This window comes from Typopeltis vanoorti, chromosome 19 (assembly GCF_054136105.1).
Source record: "Typopeltis vanoorti isolate ZY-2024b chromosome 19, IOZ_Tvanoo_1.0, whole genome shotgun sequence".
Classification (NCBI taxonomy): Eukaryota; Metazoa; Arthropoda; class Arachnida; order Uropygi; family Thelyphonidae; genus Typopeltis; species Typopeltis vanoorti.
In genome coordinates this window covers 81,775,679-81,802,961 of record NC_143567.1, presented here as the reverse complement: position 1 = coordinate 81,802,961, position 27,283 = coordinate 81,775,679, and the positions used below count along the sequence as shown (strand labels likewise).

The 27,283-nt window shown below is 36.5% G+C and overlaps 1 protein-coding gene across 1 annotated transcript in view; it reads left to right on the top strand.

Annotated features, from left to right (window-relative positions):
* Positions 1 to 27,283, top strand: part of LOC150096293 (glyoxylate reductase/hydroxypyruvate reductase-like) — a 198,138-nt gene that overhangs the window by 86,137 nt on the left and 84,718 nt on the right. Inside the window, exons 3-4 of the mRNA XM_090409117.1 lie at positions 67 to 197; positions 8,807 to 8,879. Of these exons, the coding sequence (XP_090265243.1) occupies positions 67 to 197; positions 8,807 to 8,879 (204 nt within the window). The remainder of the gene's footprint in view (positions 1 to 66; positions 198 to 8,806; positions 8,880 to 27,283) is intronic.

Genomic DNA, 27,283 nt, shown 5'->3' with positions numbered 1-27,283 from the left:
GTGAATTCAAAACATATTTCCATGTTTTAAATTTACATTTTTAATATTTTATTTAACTTTTTTTAGTTGCTCATTGGAAATATGGCAAGAAAATACACCTATTCCACGGGATGAATTCTTAAAACGAATAACTGGAAAAAATGGACTCTTCTGCTTACTTACAGAAAAAATTGATTCAGAACTATTAGATGCTGCAGGTAAGTTTTAAAAAGTTTAATTCTGACTAAAACATTATAAAAAATAAGAATAAATGAAACAGCAGAGATCATGAGGATTATAATTCTATATCATAGTCAACAGCAATGAATTGTTTAGTTTGAAAAACTTGAGTTTTAACCCTCTCCAGGATATGTGGAACTAATAGCTTTTTCTGCTGAAAGTAAATTAACTAGTCTATATGGAGATGTTAAGGACCAGTCTGCAAAATGGATAAACTGGTTAGAAAACATGTATTAATCAGACATTGCTGACTTTGTATATAGAATTAACTGCTTTATCAACAGGAACTTCAGTTCATAAGAAGCTAATTGACTTGGAAGATAATTCCTGTTGTAATTTTGTAGTTAAACAAATAATCTCAGTGCTTTATAAATTCAACAGATTGATTTATCAATTGAATTTATAGAGCATTGAGATTATCAGTTGGTAGTGAAGTGTGCAAAACCTATAAAGATTACATCTACCCTTCACCCTTCATTAGTATTACAATGTTATTATGGAAAACATTGCTTACTGTGTTCGTTGATAGTAAATTTTTTAACTTGCCTTCTGTTTTTCATGGATTGTACTAACTTTATGCAAATGAAGAGTAATAGTCTTGAACACTGCTTGTATACATACATGAAGTTGTGAAAACTTAAAACAAATCTGAGCATATGAAAAGGATTCCATCTCACTATTTTCCTTTAAGATTATGCAATCTAATGGGTACAAAATATAAATGACTAAGAGCACAAAGGGGAAAAACAGACCTTGGGGGGGGGGAATAGGCTTTCAGAAAGAGGAGAATAGATATCGACAGAAGCTGCTGTTGCATGAAAAGACAACAGGAAAGAGCAGAGGTAGACAAAACCAATAGTTGCATTAGTTAACAGAGAAGAGAATATAGGAGTGGCCAGTGTGCAAGACTATGGGAGCTGCAGTTGCTTATGACAAAAAGCGAAGGAAACCGGAAATGTCCTAAAGAGTGTTTTATGCAGCCTTAAGTAATGAAATGGGCAATTCAGTGTAAAGAAGATATTCTTCAGCAGAATCCTTTGGAACAGTTTGCATTTTAAGAATACTTCTAGTGTCAATCCTGTCAGTGGTAATATTTAAAAAAATATATATAAAAAAATCAGTGTCTCAGAAACTTTCAAGCCTAACTGTGAATAAACTTCATTCTTCTTGTAAGTGAAAGACAATTGTATTGAATTGTAAATCCTGAAGAACGATGAAGAATTTATGGAAATTGTAATGTATTGAAGGTTCTAATTGTTGTAAAAGATAACTTAAATTTTCTTTGGTATTAGTTATGCATAAACATTTGGAACACTCGAAGAAGTTTGCAAGAGAAGAGAAATTAATTTCACACCAAAAATCTATATGTAGTTAAGGTAAGAGAGATATGAGAATGAGACATCTTTATTGTTTGTAGTTTTCATTCTGTAATTTATGATTAGAAACAAATTGTGTCTTATGTCATAAATGAGTGATATGCTAATTAGGAAAGTATTCAGGTTAAAAGTATTCTTATTTGACAATGTTTTAACTCTGAATTCCTGAAAAGGCATGTGAGCCATTTGAATTTCTGGGTGGTCTGTTTTGTGTTAATCATCTTTATTAATTTTGGACATAATTTATTGCAAAGATGTTGTGATCAAAGTATATTATTTTTTATGAAAGTGTAATTTCTGAAACCTACAAAAGGATATCATTTTACTTATTTATTTATTTATTTTATGCGGTTCCCACCCATGAAAGGTTATTAGTAAACCTATAGTGCATTTGCAGATAGTGAGGTGCAAATTAACAAAATTCAATCTTGTAGATTTCAGAAATTGACTTTCTAGAATAAAATGGCTACAGATAGTGTTATTTCATCAACCTCAATGCAAAAGGTGAGGAATTTCTGAAACTAATCCCATTTTTATAATTCTGCATTTTCTGGTGATGTTAAATCACTAAAAAAATGTAGAAAGCTGAAAGAGTTAGGGATTTAGACAAATAGTCAATTTTTTTTTGTTATTAATGATTATTTGTGCTAAGATGCATGGGAAAGCAAAGATTTTTTTGAATAACTCCCCATGTCTAAAGGATAGTACATGTCTTTAAAAGACAATATTCTAAAGTAGGTGAAATTAGTCCTAATATATGGAAAACTCATCAGTGTACTCAAGTAAATAAGGAATCTGTCTCTGATTAGGTATTGCTCATGTGTTAAATATGCTGCCTGAAAAAAAAAAAAAAGTCTTCACTAGATTGGATAGTATATCATCATTTCAGATTATTATTATTATGCTAAGACCCCATGGGTCAAAGAATCATCTAGGAGATCCCTTTGTCAAACGTGCACACACACACACACACACACACACACACACACACACACACACACACACACACACACACACACACACACACACACACACACACACACACACACACACACACACACACACACACAGCTCATCATACCTTGCCTTAAAGACATTCAAATTCTATGCAGACACCACACTCTCAGGCAATGCATTCCAATCATTCACAACTCTCCATGCTAAAAACCTGCTTTTCACTCCCTTACTCATGCCCTCCTTATACAGCTTTCAGGGATGACCTCTTGTAGTTTCTCGATCTCCCACCATTATATGAAAAATCTCTTCAACATTAATCCTATAGCAACCCCTTAACAACTTGTATGTCTCTATCATATCAGCCCTCTTACTCCTGTCCACTAGACTCTGTAAATTGCAGAGATCATTTCTAACATCTCTTTGTCCTTTTGAAAACCAGGTGACCAAATCTGACTTAAGATATAACCATAGATATTACTTAAAGGATAATTTGAAGGAGGCAGCCTATAAGAAGTGTGGCAAAGACACCTAAAACAGTGAAGTTGTTAAAGAGAGAACAGATTAAGAGATATCTTTCAACATTCATCCTCTAAAGAATTACATTCTCTAAAATATATAGACTTTTTATTATATTGATACAAACAAGGAAACATTTAAAGAAGGATAAGTGCAGCGATAATAGATAAAACAAGGGAAATGGGTTTAAATCTTCTAGCTAACAAATATCATCGTTCTCCTTTGTGAAAACTTCACTGAAACAGTGATATGATAGCATATTCTTTACTGAAGAAATTGAAAGGTAGCAGCAGCCAATTTTGAAAGGCCAAGAGCTACTCTTCAAAATGGTTTCTGACTTATCATTGACACGGTCAACATTGCGAAAATGAGACTGTATTCTTTGCATAGAACCTTTCATGGTAAGAAGAAACCATTGAAGTGTCAATCACAAAAGGGCAGAAATTTAAAAAATGTTGTGCAGATTAACATGCTACCTTATAAAGAAGATAATTGGGCTGTAGTGGACAGAATTATAGAAAATATTTCGTATAAAATACATTTGGATACTGGTGCAAATATTTTACTAATTGCTTGGAATTTATTTAAAAATCTGATGTTTCTCCCCCCCCCCATAATGATCATAATCTTAGTCATCCATTGAAACTTAGGGAATTTTTTACTCAGAATTATGTGTTATCAAGCTTGTAAATATTTATATCTCAAGAGTTTGCATTCCTTGCATTCCACTCACTAACTACTCTCCATGCAAAGAACCTACTTCTCACTCCTTTGCTCACACCCTCCTCATACAGTTTCCAGGAATGGCCTCTTGTTCTACCACCCCTCTCCCATTCTAATGAAACATTTCTTCACTGTTAACTTGCTGGTAACAACCCCTAACCAACTTATGTCTCAATCATATCCCCCCCCCCCCTCCTTTTTTTTTTTTTTTAGAAATTTAGAAAATATTGTATAGCTATACATTATCTTATAAAGAAGACAATCAGTTGGCTGTATTGGACAGAATTATAGAAAATATTCCAGATAAAATACATTTGGATACTGATGCAAATATTTTACTATTTGCTTGGAATTTATTTAAAAATATGAAGTTTCTCCCCCCCCCCAATGATCATAATCATAGTCATCCTGTGAGACTTAGGGAATCTTTGACTCATGTGTTATGAAGCTCGTAAATATTTATATTTCGAGAGTTCCTTGTTTTCCTCTTAAAGTTAATTATCAATTATTAGTATCACCTAGTGTTACTGATATTATTATTTACATTAGACCTCCTCCATGGAGTCAGAAACTCATTGCAAGAGGTACACATTATCATACTCAAAGCTCATCGAACCTTAAACTCATTCAATGTCTGTATTCATGACACACTCACTAACCATTCTTCATGCAAAGAACCTACTTCTCATTCCTTTGCTCACATTGTCCTTAGATGGTTTCCAGGAATGGCCTCTTGTTCTTCCCCCTCTCTCCCATTCTAATGAAAAATTTCTTCCGTGTTAACTGGTAACAATCCCTGACCAACTTATGTCTCAATCATATCTCCCCCCCCTTCTCCTATTCATGATGCTTTGCAAATTAAATTCCCTCAATCTGTCTTCATATGTCACATTTCAAAGGCCAATTACCACCTTTGTGAATCTTTTCTGGATTCTTTCTAACAGACTCGTCACCATGAAAACCAGGTGACTAAATCTGTGCACAATAATCCATATAAGACCTAATCAAGGCCTTATACAATGGAATCATAATCTCTTTATTTCTGCACATCAAGGTCCTCTGCTTGATCCACATTGATCTCCCCAATTTTGCATTACCTGCAAACAATTGGATATTACCAGTTAAAGTCATTCCAGTATCATTAATATACAAGTGATCAACAATGGCCTCAATACAGATCCCTGTAGTGCACCACTGGTAGCTTTCCTCTCTTGGACTACTACATCCCTTCCCCCCTCCCCCATACAATATTTTGATACCAATCTTACATCCAGTCACCAGTCCTATCCAAAAGAAAAAAAAAACAAAAAAAAAACAGCTAATGCCTTTTATTCCCGTATAAGGACAGAGTAGGTGAGGCCATTTTAGCCCTATCTAACTTTTGGAGACTGAGTGGGCAGTATTTCTTGAGTTTACAGGACGAAAAACTTGCTTGCCCATGCCAGAAATTGACTAGCTCAGGAGCCAGTTGAAAAAAAAAGGCTTAGAAAAAGTTCCTCTCCTTGGCAACTAGAATCAAACTCACGACGCTCTTTCATCGGGTGTCTAGCACTGAGGAGTGCAAACACCACTTATACTGAGCTACAGAGGCTCTTGTCTTATCCAATACTATTGTTATTATTATACAGATATTTCCTATGGAGTTGGAAGACTCATTGTAGGAGATTCATGATTCACATACTAGCCATCATTCGCACAATACCTATCATACCTTTCCTTAAACTCATTCACCGATGAAGCACCAACAACTGCCTCTGGCAACCTATTTCACACATTCACCACCCTCCAAGCAAAAAACCTGCTCCTAACAACCTTGCTAACCTCACTCTTACACTACTTCCACTGATAACCCCTTATTCTCTCTCTCTCTCTCTTGCCATGTGCTAAAGAAAGTCTTCAGTGTCAAACCTATAAAACTCCTTTAATTACTTAAATGCCTTGGTGTCTATGGACCACCAATCTGTTCATAGGAAGCATTCCACAGACCTGCTGCAGTCTTTGTCACTTGAATCTGGATCCTCTCCACAACTTTTCATCCCCATGGGATCATAGAGTCCAGATCTGTGCAAAGTAGTCCAGATGTGGCCTTCTTTATATAGGGGAATAATAACCTCTCTATCCCTTCTTGTTATTCAACAACCATGTAATCTGATTTGCTGTTTTAGTCACCTTCGCAATATGTCCTTCTAAACTTCAATCCTCTGTCCGCAATCACACCCAAGTCACTGGCCTCATCAGTTTCCGGCAGGTTCAGTTCCATAAATAAAGCACACAGCTTCTTATCTCTTCCCAATGTGTATCACCTTACACTTGGCCACATTAAACTTGCAGTCATTTACCTTTGCTCATACAGCTAATCCGTTTAAGTCTTCCTGCACAGTCTCTGTATCATCTTCATTTACTGTTGCTCTTCCCAGCTTAGTATCATCAGCAAACAACTGAATATTTCCTGTCAAATCATTTCTTATATCAATGACATACAAATTAAACAACAGAGGACTAAGTACTAAACCCTGTGGTATGCCACTGGTCACTCGCCTTCTCCTGAACTAAACTCCTCCATAAACTACTCATATCCATCCCTATTTCTTTCAATTTATGCAATATAGTTTTATGTGGAATCTTGTCAAATGCTTTTGCAAAATCTAGTAATATCACTGAATAGCCTTATCCAACTCTATTGTCACTTGATTATAAAAAGTAAGCAAATTACTAAGTAAGGTGAGCCTTACCCTTCACAGAACCATGTTGTCCTTTATAGAGTATCATATTCCTATCCACCCAGTCCTGAATTCTGTCTTTCACCAATTTCTCCAATACCTTAACCAGCACTCCTGAGATGCTGATTAGCCTATAATTTGATACTTCTGTCTTGGAGCCTCCTTTATTTAAAGGGACTATTTTGCCTTTTATCCACTCCATTGGCACCTTCCCAGTATTTAGGCTTAAATTAAACAGGTTGGTCAGAGGAGCTGATAATTCCCTTGCACATTCTTGTAATACATGGATCGATATGCCATCTAATCCCATGGCTGTAACAGCTCCATTTCTTCAACCTCTATTCTCCTATCAGTCAATGTCACCACCTAGATGGTGTAGCCCTGCAAAATGCTCATTCAGAAATTCAACTATTTGGTTTGGTTCCTTCCCACCATCAGCACTTTTTAAAGTCATCCTTCCATAGTCATTACACCTTTTACTTGTAATATAGTGACAGAACTCTTTAAGGTTTCTTTTGGTCTCATCAGCTAGCTTTCTCTCATAATAGCTTTAGCCTTCCTTACCATACTGGTCACCTTTCTTGCCTGCACCTTATACTGCTCAGGGGCATGCTGATCACCTTTTTTTGTATAATCCCTCCACAACCTTATGTCTACAACAGTATGTACTATTGGTGCACAGATATGAGGAGAGATTGAAGGAATGCAACTTACAGTCTTGTGAATAGAAGAAGAGGGTGTATGATTGAGACATAAATTGGTGAGAAGTCATTACCAGATAATGTGAAGAAGATATTCATAGAGGCAAGGATAAAACTAGAGGCCATCCATGAAAGCTGTATAAGGAAGGTGTGAGTAGCCTAGGGAGTGAGAAGAAAGTTCTATGCATGGAGAATGATTGCTGAGTGGAATGTATTGCTGAATGTGTGGTGAATTCAGAAACTATGAATGGGTTCAAGGCAGGGCTCAATCTTTTGGCATAAGAGAATATAGACCTCCTGTGATGAGTCTTTTGATTCATGGAGGTCAGATGATAATAATAATAATTTTTTCTTTGTGTGCAACTTCTGTTTAATGACACTATTCAGCCATCTAACTCCTACGTGATTTATCCTTTTAACTCTAAGTATACATCCAGAGACTGCTTTTTTCAAATACCCCTTGACCACCCCCATGCAACAACTGTCTCCTCCAAATTCTTATGCCATTGCTCTGCTGAAAGTTGTCTCCTCATTTTTTTCATAATCACTTGCTTTGTAGTTCCAAGCATATACCCTTCTTAATAGAAAATTCTGCATGTCTTCCAGAATACATGCTCACTTTCACCAAGCAGAGGTGGTGTAGCTGGATTGATTAGTGTTAAGTTCTCTGATGTAATAATATGATCCAGCACTCTTGAACTTCATATCCCCTCCATTACATATTGCTTCAGGTAATCATTTCTTAGTAGGTGTATAAATTTCTTCCTTCCTTGTCTTGTGATGACCATTCCTCTTCCCAATTTATTTCCCCATTATTATTACTTGACGTGTACTCATTATGCTAATTTGCAAGTGCATATCATCTACATTCTTCCATTATACCCCCTGGATGACAACAGCAGCAGCAGCAGCCAATTACATATTTAGTCCTGTTGGCCTCTATCTCACACCAGACCTCAAATGAACTGCTCTCAGTATCCCCCCCACATGTACTTTTACTCTTTTTGGCTTTAATTCCTCTTCTATCATTAGCAAAAACCCCTTCTGTCCTCTCTGAAGATACTATATCCCTTGCATTCTATTCCTATGACCATATCATCCTTGGTCAGCCACATCTCGTTAATTCTATTCATTTAAATGAATAGAATCAGTGAGATTACTGAATTACTAGAACACATTGGTCATTTTTACAGCAGATCAAAACATGATCTTTTTATGATGTAAAGAACCTTTATAACTATTTCTTTCATCTGAAAGTAAATCAACTGATCTCATGCAGTGGTAGCAGTTTTTTTTTTTTTGTTGTTGTTTTGTTTTCACCCCTCCAATTGGAAAATCAGTCTGTCAAATATGTGCAATTTACAGAATACACTAGCCTCATAACCTCAGCTACTTTACTCATAATTCCAAAAACCACAACCAGCTGCATGATTTTTTTTTTATTTTCATACTCCTTTCACATGATCCTTAATGGATGCTCATTAATATTATTTTTCTCATAAAAGCTTTGAATATGTCTCTGAATATTATTTTTTAACTTTAATCACTAAGTTTGTAATTTCATTTTGGCAATAGTTTTTAATTCATTTTTCAGGATCACATTTAAAAGTTATTGCTACAATGTCTGTTGGATATGATCATATTGATCTTGAAGAATGCAAGAAAAGGTTTAACTTTTTGCATTTTTCTCTTTATTTGAAAATAAAAACTTGAGGATTATATACTTTAAAAATTACTTTTATTAAAAGAAATTTAATTAATGTTTAATAATATTTGATAGAGTAAATGAAAAGAAACAAAACCTTTCTAAGCTGTAATTTATAATTTAAAGAATTAATACTATATGGTTTCTCAGCTATGATTATAACTGAGTAACAGTGAATGAAGTATCCATCTTATCTCCATTTGATGAGAATGATGATCCTGACTATGGGACATAACCAAGTATGTTGAGGTTGTGAGGAAAATAGATTGCAAAAACTGCAAAACAAGTGATTATGTTGCATATGGGAGACAGCTTGGAATTATATTATGAAATTTTGAACTTACAGAAAAGAAATTTGGTACCTGAAAGTTACGGAGCAGTAGAAACATCAATACTAGACTAGAAAAGAACTATAAATAATAAAGATGTTACGGAAGAGAGTAGCAATACCAACTTTTTTTCTGATAAATTACACAATCCATCAGACCAACCTTGTATATGCAAGTGGATAAGTAACCACTTGCATATACAAGGTTGGTCTGAAAGGTTCTCGGCCTGACAATGATAAAACGAATTTATAATTTAAAAATTATTTTTATTTTTCAACATAATCTCCCTTAAGACTAATACATTTATTCCAGCGATGCTCCAGGCCATTATCCCATCCCTGTAGTGGTACTCAGTAAGATCTGCAAAATATCCCTCTATAGCTGCAATCACCTCTTGATTCAAAGAAAAATGCTGACCAGCAAGGAAGAGTTTTAGTTTTGGGAAGAGATAGAAGTCAGAGGGAGCCAAATCTGGGGAATGGAGTGGATGTTCCAACAATTCATAGTAAAAATCCCTTAACAATGCACCTACCCCAAAACACCTTTGTGGGTAGGTGCATTGTCCTGATGAAAGATGATTTTTTCTTCTGCAAACCAGGTCTTTTCTCTTGAATTTTTTCATCTAGTCTGGTTAAAAGATCAGAATAATATTCCCCGGTTATTGTTTTACTCTTTTCAAGAAAATTAATAAACAAAATGCATTTAGCATCTCAAAATACTGATGGCATTACCTTTCCTGCTGATGGAACCAACTTTGTCTTCTTTGGTGCTGAACAACTGGCTTCTGTCCACTGTTTAGATTCTGGTATGTAATGGTGAACCAAGTCTCATCCATAGTAATAACTCGATGCACAAAATCAGCTTTATTCTTGTTAAAATGCTCCAAGCACTGTTCAGAAATTTTCATGCTAGTGTGTTTTTGATCTGCTGTGAGCAAGCGTGGCACCCATCTTGTGCAAAGCTTTTTTATTTGCAATTCTTCATGCAAAATATATCCTACACATTCTTTTGAAATGCCTATAGTCTCAGCAATTTCACGCACTTTGACTCGCCTGTCATCTGATACCATATTGTGCACCTGATCAGTGATTTCTGGTGTTGTTATATTTTTTGGACATCCTTCACGTGGATCATCTTTGAGGCTGGTATGCCACGTTTAAACTCGGCAACCCATTTCTTAATTGTTGAAAATGAAGGAGAAGAGTGTCCATAAACTTTTTGAACTTCGAATGAATTTCTTTTGCCATTAAACCTTCTTTTACAAAGAATTTTATAACCGCACGATACTCAATTTTATCCATTTCAAGGGATACAGACAATATGTTGTCTTTTGATTCAGACAGCTGTATAAAACAAACTACTTGATAGAATGATTTGCAATTTCACATGGATGCTTATGACAGATGTACAAACGTAGAAAAAAAAAATCTTCTCCATAGTGTTGCCATCTATGGTCGAGGCCAAGAACCTTTCAGATCACCCTTGTACATATCTCATTTCTCATTGTTTCTTTTTTTTAAACAATACAATGTTTGGAGTCAACATAGAGCCAACATATTATTAGTGTGTGTGTGCATGTGAGTGAACTGCACTCATGTTGTCTTTGAGTATCAAATAGTGTATACATTTGGCAAGATTTTTACCTTGGGTATAATATATGGTAAAGATACCAAGTAATTTTATAACATTGGTTTTAATCCTTTTAAAACCAAGGTTATAAAATTACTTGGTATCTTTAAAATAGCGTATACATTGTTTTATGAAAAATGTAACATAGCATGGCAATCCAAATGTGTGTCATTGCAAGCAGAACTTTTTTGATGATACAGTTAGTTATAAATGAGTTGTCAAGTAGTTCTGCAGTTCTAAAGATGACTGAATAATTTTTGAAAATGACAAGCATCCTATCTGTGAAGTATATTAAGAGATAAAATTCTTTATTATGTAAAGCATTTTAACTGAAGATTTGTTATGAAATAATATCTGCAGTGTCCTGATACAAAAGTAAAGTAATAGTTCCTGAAGGCATGTCACAGCATTTGTATTTGTAGTTTTGAGGCATGTTTACTTCCATCATATAACTGCTTTCAGATATCAGAAATCAGATAAATTACATTTGAGATTTCCTATATCTTTAAAGAAACTGTGTATCAGAAGAATGAGTGTATGTTACTTAAGTATGGCAATGATTTGTTGAGAAGATGCAGTTATACCATATTTGCTGCCATATAAGACACACTTTTTTCTTTGCAAATAGGTCGGAAAAACAGGGTGCGTCTTATCGCCGATACTCATTTTTTATTATTTTCATTTCTGGAAATTTTCTCTGTTCTGAGTTATGCGATTTCTTTATTGGTTCCTTGCAGTGTGTGTGAGAACATTCCAGTTATGTAGAGCAGTGTTTCTCAAACTTCAGACATCTGCATTCATATGATTGGTGCGATATTAACAAAAGATCGTGCTACTAAATGACAAAGACAAGCCAACAATTGAGTTGAAATGCTAATTCTCTTCAACTGAATTCCTTATATAATATCTGAAACACATTCACTATATATTTCTTCGTTTTAAACATCTTTCTCTGAATCTGGAGTAATTTAATAATAAGGTTGCACACCCTTTTGCAACTCTTGTAGGTTAGAATGACCTCTCGTTGCTTCTGCCTTTGTATCTCCACTACTGGGCCTGGCTCCCACTGATGAGACCTCAATAAAGGTCGAAACCGGTATGGGTAGTGGCCCTTGCCTTAATGCATAGCATTACACATATCCGCAAGGAGATGTGCTTCGCATTATGAGAGATACTGAGATAGGAGTGATGAGATCTTTCTCCACCTTTGCAACGAGTTTCCTGGTGTTGCACTACCTTACCCCAGTCCTGAAGATACTTTCAGGTGCAAACTTTGCTTGCTCACACTTGGATAAAGGATTAAACTAAACTTATTATAGTCTAACCAAGTGAAAAATAAACTCTCAACTTCGTTTTAACATGTTCACTCAAACAAAACCATATGTTGCACTGGCAACATATAGTTTGCTTGAGTCATACAGCATTTTCTGTGGGAGGGGGGGACATACAATTCATTAGCTAGTGCCGTTTTTATCCCAGTTGTCTCTAATTGCACTGTTTGTTGAGAAACATATTGCATATGGCAGACAGCTTGGAATTATATTATGAAATTTTGTTTCATATGTCTCTGTACCTTATTCAGTGATACAATAGGAACGTTTTACAATCTCGAACTTCACGGATACATTGAATTTTATTCTATGCATTAATGATGCATAGCCGAAAATTGCCACAGACCCCCTGAAGACCTTTCACGTACCCCCGGGGATAGGCGTACCACACTTTGAGAAACAATGACATAGAGTTCAGTGGATGTGCCTGCGCTTGCATTGACGAACACAGCTGTGTCCTGTTCGTTTAAACTTTCTAATTGTTGTTGCAGTTGTGAACGGTGATAAATTTCTGCCATTAAATTTTCTCTAAATTTCTTGGCAAATTATGGCTGAAAAACGTCGGCATTGTTACAATATTGCATACAAGCTACGGGTGATTGCGTATGCTAAAGAACATGGAAACAGGCTACAAAGAGGCATTTCGTACCACTCCCAACTAAGAAAATGATAAGAACTTGGCGGAATCAGGAAGAGTATTTAAAAATTGCAACTCGCAATAAATATAACCTACGAAGTGGAACTACAAAATGGCCAGAACTTGAGGCAGAACTGAATACTTGGATTTTAGACCACAGAAAAGCGGGACTTTCAGTGTTTACAAAAATGATTATTTATCAAGCGAAAGCGATAGCCACTAACAGAGGGATCGCCAACTTTATTGGATCAACATCATGGTGTTCAAGATTCATGAAGAGAAACCAGCTATGTATGCGGACTAAAACAAAAATATCACAAAAGATTCCAGCTGAATATGAAGAAAAAATGATTGAATTTCATCGATTCGTCATTAATGCAAGGAAATGAGAAATGTTTGAACTTGCGCAAATAGGAAACATGGACAAGGTTCCGCTGACTTTTGATGTGCCCTCAAATAAAACTGTAGATTCCAAGGGCACTAAAAGTGTTACTAATAAAACTTTGGGGCACGAAAAACTCACTACACGGTTGTTTTATCCTGCTGTGCTGATGACAAAATTGCCACCACTATTGATTTTTAAAAGGAAGACGCTACCCAAAGAAAAACTGCTTAAAGGAGTGTTTGTGCATGTTCATGCAAAAGGCTGGATGGATGGAGGAGGAGGAATGAAGTTATGGATAGATAAAATTTGGTCTAGGCGCCCTAGTGGACTGTTGAAGAAGCCTGCCATGCTAGTATGGGATCAGTTTCATTCTCACAGAACAGACAATGTTACAAATAAACTCAGGGAATTGAAAACTCGGTTAGCTGTAATTCCAGGAGGTCTTAACTAGTCAGCTTCAACCTTTAGATGTCTGTATTAATAAACCATTTAAGGGATTTATGAAGGAGAAGTGGAACAGCTGGATGCAGTCTTCAGATTTTGAGGTTATGCCATCAGGAAGAAGGAAGAGGCCTAGCATTTCGCAAGTTTGTGAGTGGGTCAAAGCTTCATGGGATGCTGTGAAAACTGAGACAGTGGTTAAATCATTTAAGAAGTGTGGAATTAGTAATGCACTGGATGGTACAGAGGACAATTTGTTGTATGTGGACTCAGATTCTGATTTAGAAGAGGTTTCAAGTGTCTCTTCATTTAGCTCTGGAGATGAATATCTGGGTTTTGATGATTAAAAGGTGGGTACTCTTTCCTAGTTAGATTACGTATTTGTTGAAAGTAGACCTACTTATTACTTTATATTTCAAATACTGTAAATTCATTATAATATTCAGTGATAAAGTTTTTTTCCTAAAAAATGTGTACAAAAAAGGGGGTGCATCTTATATGCTGGCAAATACGGTAATTGATAACAAAAAAAAAAAAAAATAGAAACATTTAATAGAGACATGCATGTTAGACATAATATAATGTTTTAAATAATAGCTTCCCATATGTAAGAGAAATCTAGTTTTCTCTTACATACTCTTACAGTTTTCTCTTACAGGGGGCGCTAGTGGGTCAAGCGCTACAAACGTGTTTTGAAGAGCTCCTGATTCAGATAAGTTTTACTAGGAATAATTAAGTATATATGCGTAATTGTTTAAGTAAGAGCGGCTGTAAACGTTGTACGCTACCGATATTATTAGTGTGGGGTTTTTTTCTTGCTTAAACTAAATACGAAAACGTTAATATTAGACCTAGTAACCTGCAGAGAAAAAAAAAAAAAAAAAAAATGGCGGCGGCATTGTCATTCCATGATTTTAATTTGGATTTCAGTCGGTTCGTTAAGTGTGAGGTCTGTTATATGTATTCCTTCGACTACATAAATGATTTGTGGATGTTTAGTGCGGATGGAAGAAGGGTGTGTGCGAAATGTGACCTGAACGAGGAATTGATGAATGCGAATATGAAGTTGATGACAGAAAGTGCTAGTACCGATAGTGTCGCGAGTGCACGTTTGAAAGAGAAGGATGGCGGGAAAGACAGGCGAAAAAATGTTAAAAAATCAGGAAAAAAGAAAAAGAGCGATTTGACAACCGTAACGGATGTTAAAAGGGACGAAAGTAAGGTGGAAAGAAACGAAATTGAGAGAACGAATGAAAGTAGAAATGGCGTGGTGCAGAAATCGCAAGTAAAAAAAATCGAAAGAATGAATGATAGCGAAAAAAGAATGACTGATGGCGAAAGTTGGACGCATGTTGGAACGAAAGTACTGAACCAAAGAAAGATGAATGACAGTAAAAGTGAGAAGAATGATAGCGAAAGTTGGACGCATGTTAGTCCGAAAGTACGGAAACAAAGAAAGATATGTGAGAGTGAGAAGAATGATAGTGAAAGTTGGACGTATGTTGGACCGAAAGTACGGAAACAAAGAAGGATGAATGAGAGGGAAAGTGAGAAGAGGGGGGGGTCGAGAGTTAGAAAGTTAGAAAGATTTAATGATAGAGTGAATGTGTCGCGAGGTTCAGAAGGTGAATTGGATTGGATGAAGCAAGAAATGAAATGGATGCGGAATGAAATTAAGAGAATTCAGGTCAAAACTATTAAAATAAATCATGATGGCATGAAAGAGATAACAAAAGATGAGCGAGTGGCGTTGTATGGCGACTCCATTATTAAAGGTGTGCTAGAGGATAAAATGCACAAGGTATGTTTTCCAGGCAGTAAAATGAGTAGAGTCATTGAGGCATTGAATATGAGGCGGGAACGAGCAAAAGAGTTAATTGTATTAATTGGTACGAATGATTTGAGAGAGAACAAAGAGCATGTCAAAATGAATGTCAGGAGACTGCTTGGAAAGATAAAGGAGAATAGTGTGACAGGAAGGGTGGTCAGTGTGTTGCCTAGGTATGATTGTGGTGAAATGAGGCGGAGAGCAAGGATTATGAATGATATTCTGGCTGAAATGTGTGAGGAGATGGGAGTAGAGTTTGTTAATGTGTGGAATGAGTTTGAGGGAAGAAGTGAGCTGTATGGGAGCGATGGACTGCATTTGAGTGGTTATGGTGTGAGTCGCTTGGAGAGACTGCTGCTGGAAGGTAGAGAAGTGAATAGAGAGAATGAATCAGATCGAGAGGGGAGTGATGTGGAAGAGCAGGAGAGTAAGACAGGAGAGATTGAAGGAGTGGAAATGAATGTGGAAGTGAGTGGTATGAGTATAGAAAATGAGAGAATGGGTGTGCAAGAGGAGCAGGGAAACGGCGAGGCTCAGGGTGGACAGGGATACACAGCGTGAGAAAGGTGGATGCTCCAAGAGGAGGTGAAAGAATGTGTAGGCAGGAAAGTAATGGGATGATCAGGGATCAAAAGGAAACAGATGGAATTGCAAAGGGTTCTAAAATGAAGAAGCAGAAAGGGAAATGGCCCCAGTCCAGCATGGAGAGATCACATCGAGTGAGTGGTATCAGTGGAACTAGCTGTAGATCCAGAAATGAGTTGTTGTGTTTGTATACCAATGCTAGAAGTATAAGAAACAAGGCGGATGAAATGGTTGCACTAATTGCGTCTGTGCACCCAGAGATTGTCGGAATAAGTGAGACATGGTTAGATGAGGATGACATCCTGACAGGAATAGAGATGGAAAGGTATGATGTGTTTCGTGAGGATAGAAGGGGTAAAAAGGGAGGGGGAGTGCTATTGATGATAGAGAAAGAGTTATGTCCATACAAGGTAGAGATGCAAGAGGGAAATGGGGCCAGTGGTTTTGAGGCAGTATGGTGTGAGATAGAGGTGAATAGAATCAAATACTTGGTGGGATGTTGTTATAGACCTGGTAATGTGGATGGTGGTGATAGTGAAATGTATAGTCAAATAAGCCAAGCAAATAAGAAAAGGGTGATCATTATGGGTGATTTTAATTATGGCAATATAGACTGGAATGAAGAGATAGCAACTGGAAGTAAAGAAAATGAGTTTCTTGAGTTTTTGAGGGATAACTGCCTCAGACAGTATGTAACAGAGGGCACAAGAGGATTAAGGGTCTTGGATTTGGTCATCTCATCGGAGGATGTAATTATCAATGAGGTATCAAATCATCCACCAGTTGGTGAAAGTGACCATGAGGTGATTACTTGGGTGGTTGCCAGCAGTGCAAGGACCCCTGTGAAAAAAGGGTATATGTGGAACTACAAGGGGGGTGATTATGAAGAGCTCAGGAGACTGCTTGCAGGTGTAGCATGGAATGAGGAGTTAGCTGGAAAAGAGATCAATGCAGCTTGGGGGATTTTCAAAAAATATTTAGCGGATGCAATGTCTAAATGTATACTACGGGTGAGAAGGTTAAATAAGTTAGGTGTGAGATGGATGAATAAAGAGATTAAGCATGCAATACAGAGAAAAAGGGCATTGTGGAGGCAGCATAAGAGAAGTGGAAGTAACCAATTTCATGAGTTCTACAAAGACCAGGCAAGGAGAGTGACTTGGTTGGTGAGAGTAGCTAAAGAGAGGTATGAACAGCAGTTAGCTAATGAAGCTAAAAAGAATCCTAGGGAGTTCTTTCGATATGTAGCCAGCAAAAGAAAGAATGATTATGGAAGGATGACATTGATTGGAGGAAATGGTATAAAGACAGCTGTTGCAGAATGTGTGGTGGAGATACTTAATGAGCAGTTCATAAAGATCTTTCAATCTTGTGAATGTGACTTCATGGAGAGATTAAGAGCAGTTGATGATGGGGAGGAGAGACTGACTGTAAGTGAGGAAGAGGTGTTTGGGGAGTTGAGTAAATTAGATGTAAATAAGGCTGTGGGACTTGATAATATATCACCGCGTATTCTGAAGGAATGTGCCAGAGAGTTGACACCTGCCTTGACATATTTTTTTAATACGAGTCTTGCACTTGGTCAAGTCCCTAAAGAGTGGAAGGAGGGCAAGATTGTTCCACTTCATAAAGGAGGTGATCGAACTCAAGCATCAAACTATAGGCCTATCTGTGTGTCAGGTGTTGTGGTTAAGTTGTTGGAGAAGCTTGTGAGAACTAGGATCCAGAGTTGGGTTGACAACAATGGTATAATCTTTGATGGACAGCATGGATTTGCTAAAGGGAGGTCGTGTTTTAGTAATCTACTTACTTATTACAATAAGGTGACTGCTTCCTTGGACAGAGGAGAAGGATACACAATAATATATTTGGATTTTGCAAAAGCTTTTGATAGAGTACCTCATGATAAGTTGACAGTCAAACTAGAGCAGATGGGGTTGGATATTAGATTAGTGCATTGGATTGGAGACTGGCTATCTGATAGGTATCAACAAGTTGTGTATGGGGGTGCAATATCCAGGAAAAGGAAAGTCACTAGTGGAGTGCCTCAGGGATCTGTTTTAGGGCCATTACTATTTAACTTGTATATTAATGATATTGGCAAAGATTTGGATGGAGATATTCAGTTGTTTGCAGGTGATGCAAAGTTGGGACGAACCATAAAGAGTAGTGAAGATGTTGTGGCCTTGCAAGAAGACTTGAATAAATTGAGTGATTGGGCAAGCAAATGGGGATGTGAGTTCAATGTTGCAAAATGTAAGGTTTTAAAATTTGGAAAACAAAGATGGGATGCAGAATTTATGCTTGGTGAGAATATATTGTTGGAAGTAGAGGAAATAAGAGATCGGGGAGTGATAGTGGATAAGGATCTAAAATTTAGGGGCACATTGCCAAAATTGTGAAGACAACACAAAGACTTCTGGGAATGATGAGGAGGACACTGACGTGTAGAAGTAGGGAGATTCTTGTTCCATTGTATAAGGCTTTGATTAGGCCACACATGGACTATTGTGCCCAGATTTGGTCACCTGGTTTTCAGAAGGATGAAGAGATGTTGGAAAGGGTCCAAAGGCGACTGACTAAGGTAGTTTCTGACCTCTGGAATGTCGAGTATGAGGAAAGATTGAAAAGATGTAATTTGCAGAGTCTAGTGGAGAGAAGGAAGAGGGGAGATATGATAGAGACCTACAAGTTGGTAAGGGGTTGTTATAGGATCAATGGTGGAGAAGTTCTACAGAGAATAGTGGGAGATCAGGGGAGAACCAGAGGTCATACCTGGAAACTGTATAAAGAGGGTGTGAGTAGGGGAGTGAGAGGCAGGTTTTTTTCGTGCAGAGTTGTGAATGATTGGAATGCCTTGCCTGAGAGTGTGGTGTCTGCAAGGAGTTTGAATGTGTTTAAGACCCGGTATGATGAGATGTGTGTGAGATAAAAGGACCTCCTAGATGAGTCTTTGACTCCATGAGGTCTTGTTTAATAATAATAATAATAATAATGATAATAATATGGTTCACACCAGCTATGCCAATCACTGAGGGTAGGGATTGGCATAGCTGGTGTGAAAAAGTCAGCTTTGTCTGTTACATGTTTGATGTAAGGAAATGTTACTGTATTGTTTATTTTAAGTTTCAGTAAGGAAATACCGTGAGTAGACATATTACTAACTATTATAATAACGGAATTAACTCATGTAAATTATTCTTTATTCGCAGAATTTTCACCTGAGTATCACAGGCATCATCAGTACAGGTACAAGGCTATTTAAACAATAAATGTTATATTCAACAAAGTGCCACCTAAGTAGCTAAGGTTAAATTTCCTAAATTTATTTAATTATTATTATTATTATTTATTTATTTTATTTTTTTTAATTATTTAAATTTAATTATTTAATTATTAAATAATAATTATTTAATTATTCAATTATAATATATTTTTTAAAAAAATTTAATTATTGTAATTGAATTTTTTTTTTTTTTGCTTCACTCCCCTAACCTAAACAGATCCAATGGTCTGCGTCTTTCCCCCTTGTGGGAGATAGTACTTTATAAAGCAGCAAATCTTTCCTAACATATAATTGTATACACATATATATATATTTATTTAAAAAATTTTTTAATTATTATAATTGAATAATTAAAAAATTATTATTTAATAATTAAATAACTAAATAATTAAAAATAAATAAAAATAAATAAATAAATAATAATAATAATATGATGTTTTAAGGATACTTGTGACATAAAGACTGAATAATATATGCACGTAAACACAAGAAAGATATTTAATTAACCAAATATTTCGGTCTGGAAATAGCAGACCATCTTCAGTGGCACTACAAGAACAGTTTAAAAAAAAAAAAAAATACAAAGTGGAATACTAACAATAGATCATTTAAAAATAGAACAAGCCGTGTGATGTTATATCACTAAGTATTAAAGGGAATATTTTTAAGCAGAGACATGGTTGAAATAAAGATATTAATTAATAATATTAAATAACATAAAATTAATATGAATTAATGAGTATCCTGATTAGACTTTCCCAGATTTTTGATATAGATATACAGTCATTCCGATTCAGGACGATGGAGTAAGGCCTCTACACTTTCTTTGAATAAACGTTCAAATTTATAACAGGATCTATGTAAGAGGTGAATTTTTGACCAAAGGATGTTGTGGTTAGTTTCAATCCCGTGCTGAGCCAATCCATATTTTTCAAGTTTGTTGTGATGAATGGAGGATTGGTGTTCTTGGATTCTTTTTTCAAGAGAACGTCCAGTTTGTCCAAAACAGGAGAGATCACAGTTGCAGGGAATTTGATAAACTCCAGGAAGAGATATAGTTGAGCATTTGTCTTTAGGAGAAGGAAAATTGGAAGATAATTTGTTAATAGGTGAATAGGTAGCTGTTAACTCATATTTCTTCAGAATTCTTGCGATAGGTTCTGAAATCCCGGAGATGTAAGGAATCTCTGGATATTTCCCGGGTTTCGGCAGAGAATTTTTTTTGCTGGCAAAGGTTGGTCGATTGGTAGAGCCTCTGCTACTAATGGCTCAGTTAAGTAAGTTTGAGCGTGGTTAGTAGTTGGAAGGGGACCAATCGTTCGATGCTGTTGGCACACTCTCCCTCGATGAGTCTTTGGACTCCCTGGAGGTGTCAAATAATAATAATAATAATAATAATAATTTCTTATGTCAAAACAAATTTTACAGCCAAGTAGAAGGAATGGCCATGGGAAGTCCTCTCTCTCCTGCTTTAGCCAACTTTTATTTAGAACATCTAGAAAAAGTCCTCTTCTCATCTATTTTCCATCAACCATCCTTTTGTGTAAGATATATAGATGACATCTTTTTTGTATGGCCGCACAATAAAGACTCCTTACCTTCCTTTTTAAACAGTATCAATTCCTTACATCATCGTATAAAGTTTACTATGGAAATGGAAGAAAACAACCAGTTTTCTTTTTTAGACATTCTCCTCATCCAGTCACCTTTAAATACTCTTACAGCTACGGGTTACAGGAAACCAACGTTCACAGGTTGTTATATTCTTAAAGAATCAGCCCATCATCCTTGTCAAAAACCAGGAATCGTAAAATATCTTATCAGAAGAGCCAAAACTAATTGTTCTACTTCTAATTTTCTACAGAAATAACTTTCTACTCCAACAACAGATGAAACTCAATGGCTTTTCCGAAAAGAGTACTCAACATCTTTTCGATTCTTATAATCCACCACAAAACAACAAAGATTCAACACGTCAAGTTCCAATTCCTTACATCTCTGGGATTTCAGAACCTATCGCAAGAATTCTGAAGAAATATGAGTTAACAGCTATGTATTAACAAATTATCTTCCCATTTTCCTTCTCCTAAAGACAAACGTTCAACTATGTCTCTTCCTGGAGTTTATCAAATTCCCTGCAACTGTGATCTCTCCTATTTTGGACAAACTGGACGTTCTCTTGAAAAAAGAATCCAAGAACATCAATCCTCCATTCATCACAACAAATCTGAAAATTCTGGATTGGCTCAGCACGGGATTGAAACTAACCATAACATCCTTTGGTCAAAAAATCGCCTCTTACATAGATCCCGTTATAAATTTAAACGTTTATTCAAAGAAAGTGTAGAGGCTTTACTCCATCGTTCTAACCTGAATCAGAATGACTCTATATCTGTATCAAAAATCTGGGAAAGTCTAATCAGGATAACTCATTAATTCATATTAATTTTATGTTATTTAATATTATTAATTAATATCTTTATTTCAATCATGTCTCTGCTTAAAAATATTCCCTTTAATACTTAGTGATATAACATCACACGGCTTGTTCTATTTTTAAATGATCTATTGTTAGTATTCCACTTTGTATTTTTTTTTTTTTTTTAAACTGTTCTTGTAGTGCCACTGAAGATGGTCTGCTATTTCCAGACCGAAATATTTGGTTAATTAAATATCTTTCTTGTGTTTACGTGCATATATTATTCAATAATAATAATAATTAAATAAATTTAGGAAATTTAACCTTAGCTACTTAGGTGGTGCTTTGTGAATATAACAGTTATTGTTTAAATAGCTTGTACCTGTACTGATGATGCCTGAAAATTCTACGAATAAAGAATAATTTACATGAGTTAATTCCATTATTATAATAGTTAGTAATATTGTTTATTTTTTGTTGTTGTTGCCTGGAGAGGGATTTGAAATGTATTTTGGGATAGAGTGGCTGAAGTATCAGAGTTCTTGATTCCTTTTTCTGCATTGCTAGAGATGGATGCTCCATCCCTTAGTGTTTTAATTATCTTATCTTTTATTATTATTATTATTATTATTGTACGGGCACTTCCATGGAGTTCAAAGACTCATCGTGGGAGACCCCAAACTATCCACACAATCTATCATACCTTTCCTTGAACCCATTAACAGATAAAGCACTCACAACTGACTGGCAATTCATTCCACTCATTCACAACTCTCCAAGCAAAGAATATAGTCCTCACACCCCTACTAACCACACCTTTATTCAACTTCCAGAAACGACCCTCCTTGTTCTGGTCCCTCCAGCCAACTGCTGAAACATTTCCCCTGCATCAATCTTATAAAACCCTTTAAGCAACTTAAATCTATCATACCCCTTCTCCCCCTCTTTTTCTCCTATCAACCAACTTCTGCAATTTAAACACCCTCAATCTATCTTCATAGGGAACATTCCACAAACAACTGACCATCTTGGTCACTTGCCTCTGAATCTTCTCCACCACTTCCTCATGCCCAAGAAACCCAGGAGATGTGGACATATCAAGGCCTTATAAAGAGAAATAATGATTTCCTTATCTCTACTTGTTAATGTGTTCTTCAATAGGCAAGTAATCTTATGGGCTAACTTAGCAATATGTTCTCTAAACTTTAAAACTTTGTCTACCACCACCCCTAAATCTCTAGCTTAATCTATTTCCTGGAGTACAGTGCCATCGATGTGATAATACACAGCTCATAATCTATTTATTCCAAAATGAATAACTTTACATTTCTCCACATTAAATTGACAGCCATTATTTTTTGTCAATATCAACAGTCTATTTAAATCATCCTGTAAGCTCTCCATAGTTAATCACCTTGATTAACTATTACTCTACCTAATTTTGTATCATCAGAAAACAACTGAATATTTCCTTTCAGGTTATTTCCTATTTATGTATAAATTAAACAGCAGTGATCCCAACACCAAACCTTACGACAAAAAATTCCGTCGGGGCAGATCATAATGTATTCATTTCCTTCCATGCAGCATCACTTGATTATAAAAAGTGAGTAGATTACTAAGCAAGGCTACTTTCACAATTTGCATTAATGGTTCTGTAGCATCCTATGCACCTCCAACTCATCTATTCTCACACTGGCCCTTGTAAATCTGTATGCAATATCTCTCAATGGTTTTCCCTTGCAAAGTGATCACTCAGTAACTCAACTATTTCATCTGTTTCTGTTACCTTTCTACCATCAACATCAATACTTATTAAAGTTATCCTTCCATAGTCATTCTTCCTTTTAATACCATGCTGCAAAAGAGCTCTCTGGGATTTCCTTTGACAACTTGATTTTTCTCTCCTTATCACACTTATCTGTGCTTTCTACTGATCAAGTTTGCTAATCACATTTTCTCTTTATATGTCCTCTACATTATCTTTCTTTCTTTCTTTTTTTTATTTATCTTTATTTTTTGCAGCTCCTGCTTAATGATGCTACTCATTGATCCAACAATACCTTATTTATCCTCCTGATTATGGGTAAAAGTGGGACACTTCCTCCAAATACCACTTGGCCATCTCCAATGTTGTTAGCAGCACATTTCTAATATCTTACCCTTTCAGATTTTTATGTGCTGCCACCTCAGCTTATCATAATCACCTGCTCTGCAATCCACATATTATATCTCTTCTTAAATGATAATTTCACATGTACAGGAACCTCTTGGGTCAAGACTGTATCATTACTCTCACCAATCAAGAGCAATGGCCTTGGTTATTGACAAGTTCTCTGATGTTATCACAGATACAGCACTCTCAAACTCTGAATCCTCACAATTACACTATCTCTTTGTAATTGTATAAATTCCATTTTCTTCTCTTTGAATGACTATCGCTGCTTTTAATCTATGTCTCTCTTTCTCTCTCTGTAGCTGAATCCTCATAATAATTATGCTTGTCTGTGCACATGTGCTAATTAGGTGATGCATGGCTTCCCCATTCTGCCATGTACTGCCAACACCCCAGCCTACAGTAGCAACCAACTTATATATTTTGTCCTGATGATCTTTATCTCATACCAAATAGCCTTTCAAATGACCTGCCTTTCACATCTACCTTCCTGCTGAACTTACTGTTTCTAGCTTCAATTATTCTGCTATCATTAGCAACAATACCCTTCCCTCCCATTCTGTGTCATCTATTCTTCCTGAAAATATTATACCCTTTAAATTCTATCACTCTTCATATTCATCCTTGATCAATAGTCTTACTAATGCCTATAGCTTTTGGACAAGCTAAACAAAAACAAATGCCAAAACTTGTCCCCCCTTAATGAATTGTAGTGCCAGTATTTAACCACATGGGAACAAGCATATACCGCAATTTACTGATGCTAATCGAACTATATGCTTGAGCCCACAACGAGACTTGTCCCTTGTACTGTTTATCTAATTCAATTTTGGTACCTGAGGAGCCATATTCAGCATTTTTTGATCATTCTCCTAATTACTCTCCTCAAGGGTGTGCACAGATATGCACATCTACATCCACCATCCAAAAATCTCTAATTTTCTTTACTCTACTTTTCCAAACTTTCAATGAGTAATACTTTCTCCAGACCTAACCTGAAGTCCAGAGTGCAATACATTATTATTATTATTATTATTAAACAAGACCTCATGGAGTCAAAGACTCATCTAGGAGGTCCTTTTATCTCACACACATCTCATCATACCGGGTCTTAAACACATTCAAACTCCCTGCAGACACCACACTCTCAGGCAAGGCATTCCAATCGTTCACAACTCTGCACGAAAAAAACCTGCCTCTCACTCCCCTACTCACACCCTCTTTATACAGTTTCCAGGTATGACCTCTGGTTCTCCCCTGATCTCCCACTATTCTCTGTAGAACTTCTCCACCATTGATCCTATAACAACCCCTTACCAACTTGTAGGTCTCTATCATATCTCCCCTCTTCCTTCTCTCCACTAGACTCTGCAAATTACATCTTTTCAATCTTTCCTCATACTCGACATTCCAGAGGTCAGAAACTACCTTAGTCAGTCGCCTTTGGACCCTTTCCAACATCTCTTCATCCTTCTGAAAACCAGGTGACCAAATCTGGGCACAATAGTCCATGTGTGGACTAATCAAAGCCTTATACAATGGAACAAGAATCTCCCTACTTCTACACGTCAGTGTCCTCCTCATCATTCCCAGAAGTCTTTGTGTTGTCTTCACAATTTTGGCGATGTGTCCCCTAAATTTTAGATCCTTATCCACTATCACTCCCAGATCTCTTATTTCCTCTACTTCCAACAATATATTCTCACCAAGCATAAATTCTGCATCCCATCTTTGTTTTCCAAATTTTAAAACCTTACATTTTGCAACATTGAACTCACATCCCCATTTGCTTGCCCAATCACTCAATTTATTCAAGTCTTCTTGCAAGGCCACAACATCTTCACTACTCTTTATGGTTCGTCCCAACTTTGCATCATCTGCAAACAACTGAATATCTCCATCCAAATCTTTGCCAATATCATTAATATACAAGTTAAATAGTAATGGCCCTAAAACAGATCCCTGAGGCACTCCACTAGTGACTTTCCTTTTCCTGGATATTGCACCCCCATACACAACTTGTTGATACCTATCAGATAGCCAGTCTCCAATCCAATGCACTAATCTAATATCCAACCCCATCTGCTCTAGTTTGACTGTCAACTTATCATGAGGTACTCTATCAAAAGCTTTTGCAAAATCCAAGTATATTACTGTGTATCCTTCTCCTCTGTCCAAGGAAGCAGTCACTTTATTGTAATAAGTAAGTAGATTACTAAAACACGACCTCCCTTTAGCAAATCCATGCTGTCCATCAAAGATTATACCATTGTTGTCAACCCAACTCTGGATCCTAGTTCTCACAAGCTTCTCCAACAACTTAACCACAACACCTGACACACAGATAGGCCTATAGTTTGATGCTTGAGTTCGGTCACCTCCTTTATGAAGTGGCACAATCTTGCCCTCCTTCCACTCTTTAGGGACTTGACCAAGTGCAAGACTCGTATTAAAAAAATATGTCAAGGCAGGTGTCAACTCTCTGGCACATTCCTTCAGAATACGCGGTGATATATTATCAAGTCCCACAGCCTTATTTACATCTAGTTTACTCAACTCCCCAAACACCTCTTGCTCACTTACAGTCAGTCTCCCCTCCCCATCATCAACTGCTCTTAATCTCTCCATGAAGTCACATTCACAAGATTGAAAGATCTTTATGAACTGCTCATTAAGTATCTCCACCACACATTCTGCAACAGCTGTCTTTATACCATTTCCTCCAATCAATGTCATCCTTCCATAATCATTCTTTCTTTTGCTGGCCACATATCGAAAGAACTCCCTAGGATTCTTTTTAGCTTCATTAGCTAACTGCTGTTCATACCTCTCTTTAGCTACTCTCACCAACCAAGTCACTCTCCTTGCCTGGTCTTTGTAGAACTCATGAAATTGGTTACTTCCACTTCTCTTATGCTGCCTCCACAATGCCCTTTTTCTCTGTATTGCATGCTTAATCTCTTTATTCATCCATCTCACACCTAACTTATTTAACCTTCTCACCCGTGGTATACATTTAGACATTGCATCCACTAAATATTTTTTGAAAATCCCCCAAGCTGCATTGATCTCTTTTCCAGCTAACTCCTCATTCCATGCTACACCTGCAAGCTGTCTCCTGAGCTCTTCATAATCACCCCCCTTGTAGTTCCACATATACCCTTTTTTCACAGGGGTCCTTGCACTGCTGGCAACCACCCAAGTAATCACCTCATGGTCACTTTCACCAATTGGTGGATGATTTGATACCTCATTGATAATTACATCCTCCGATGAGATGACCAAATCCAAGACCCTTAATCCTCTTGTGCCCTCTGTTA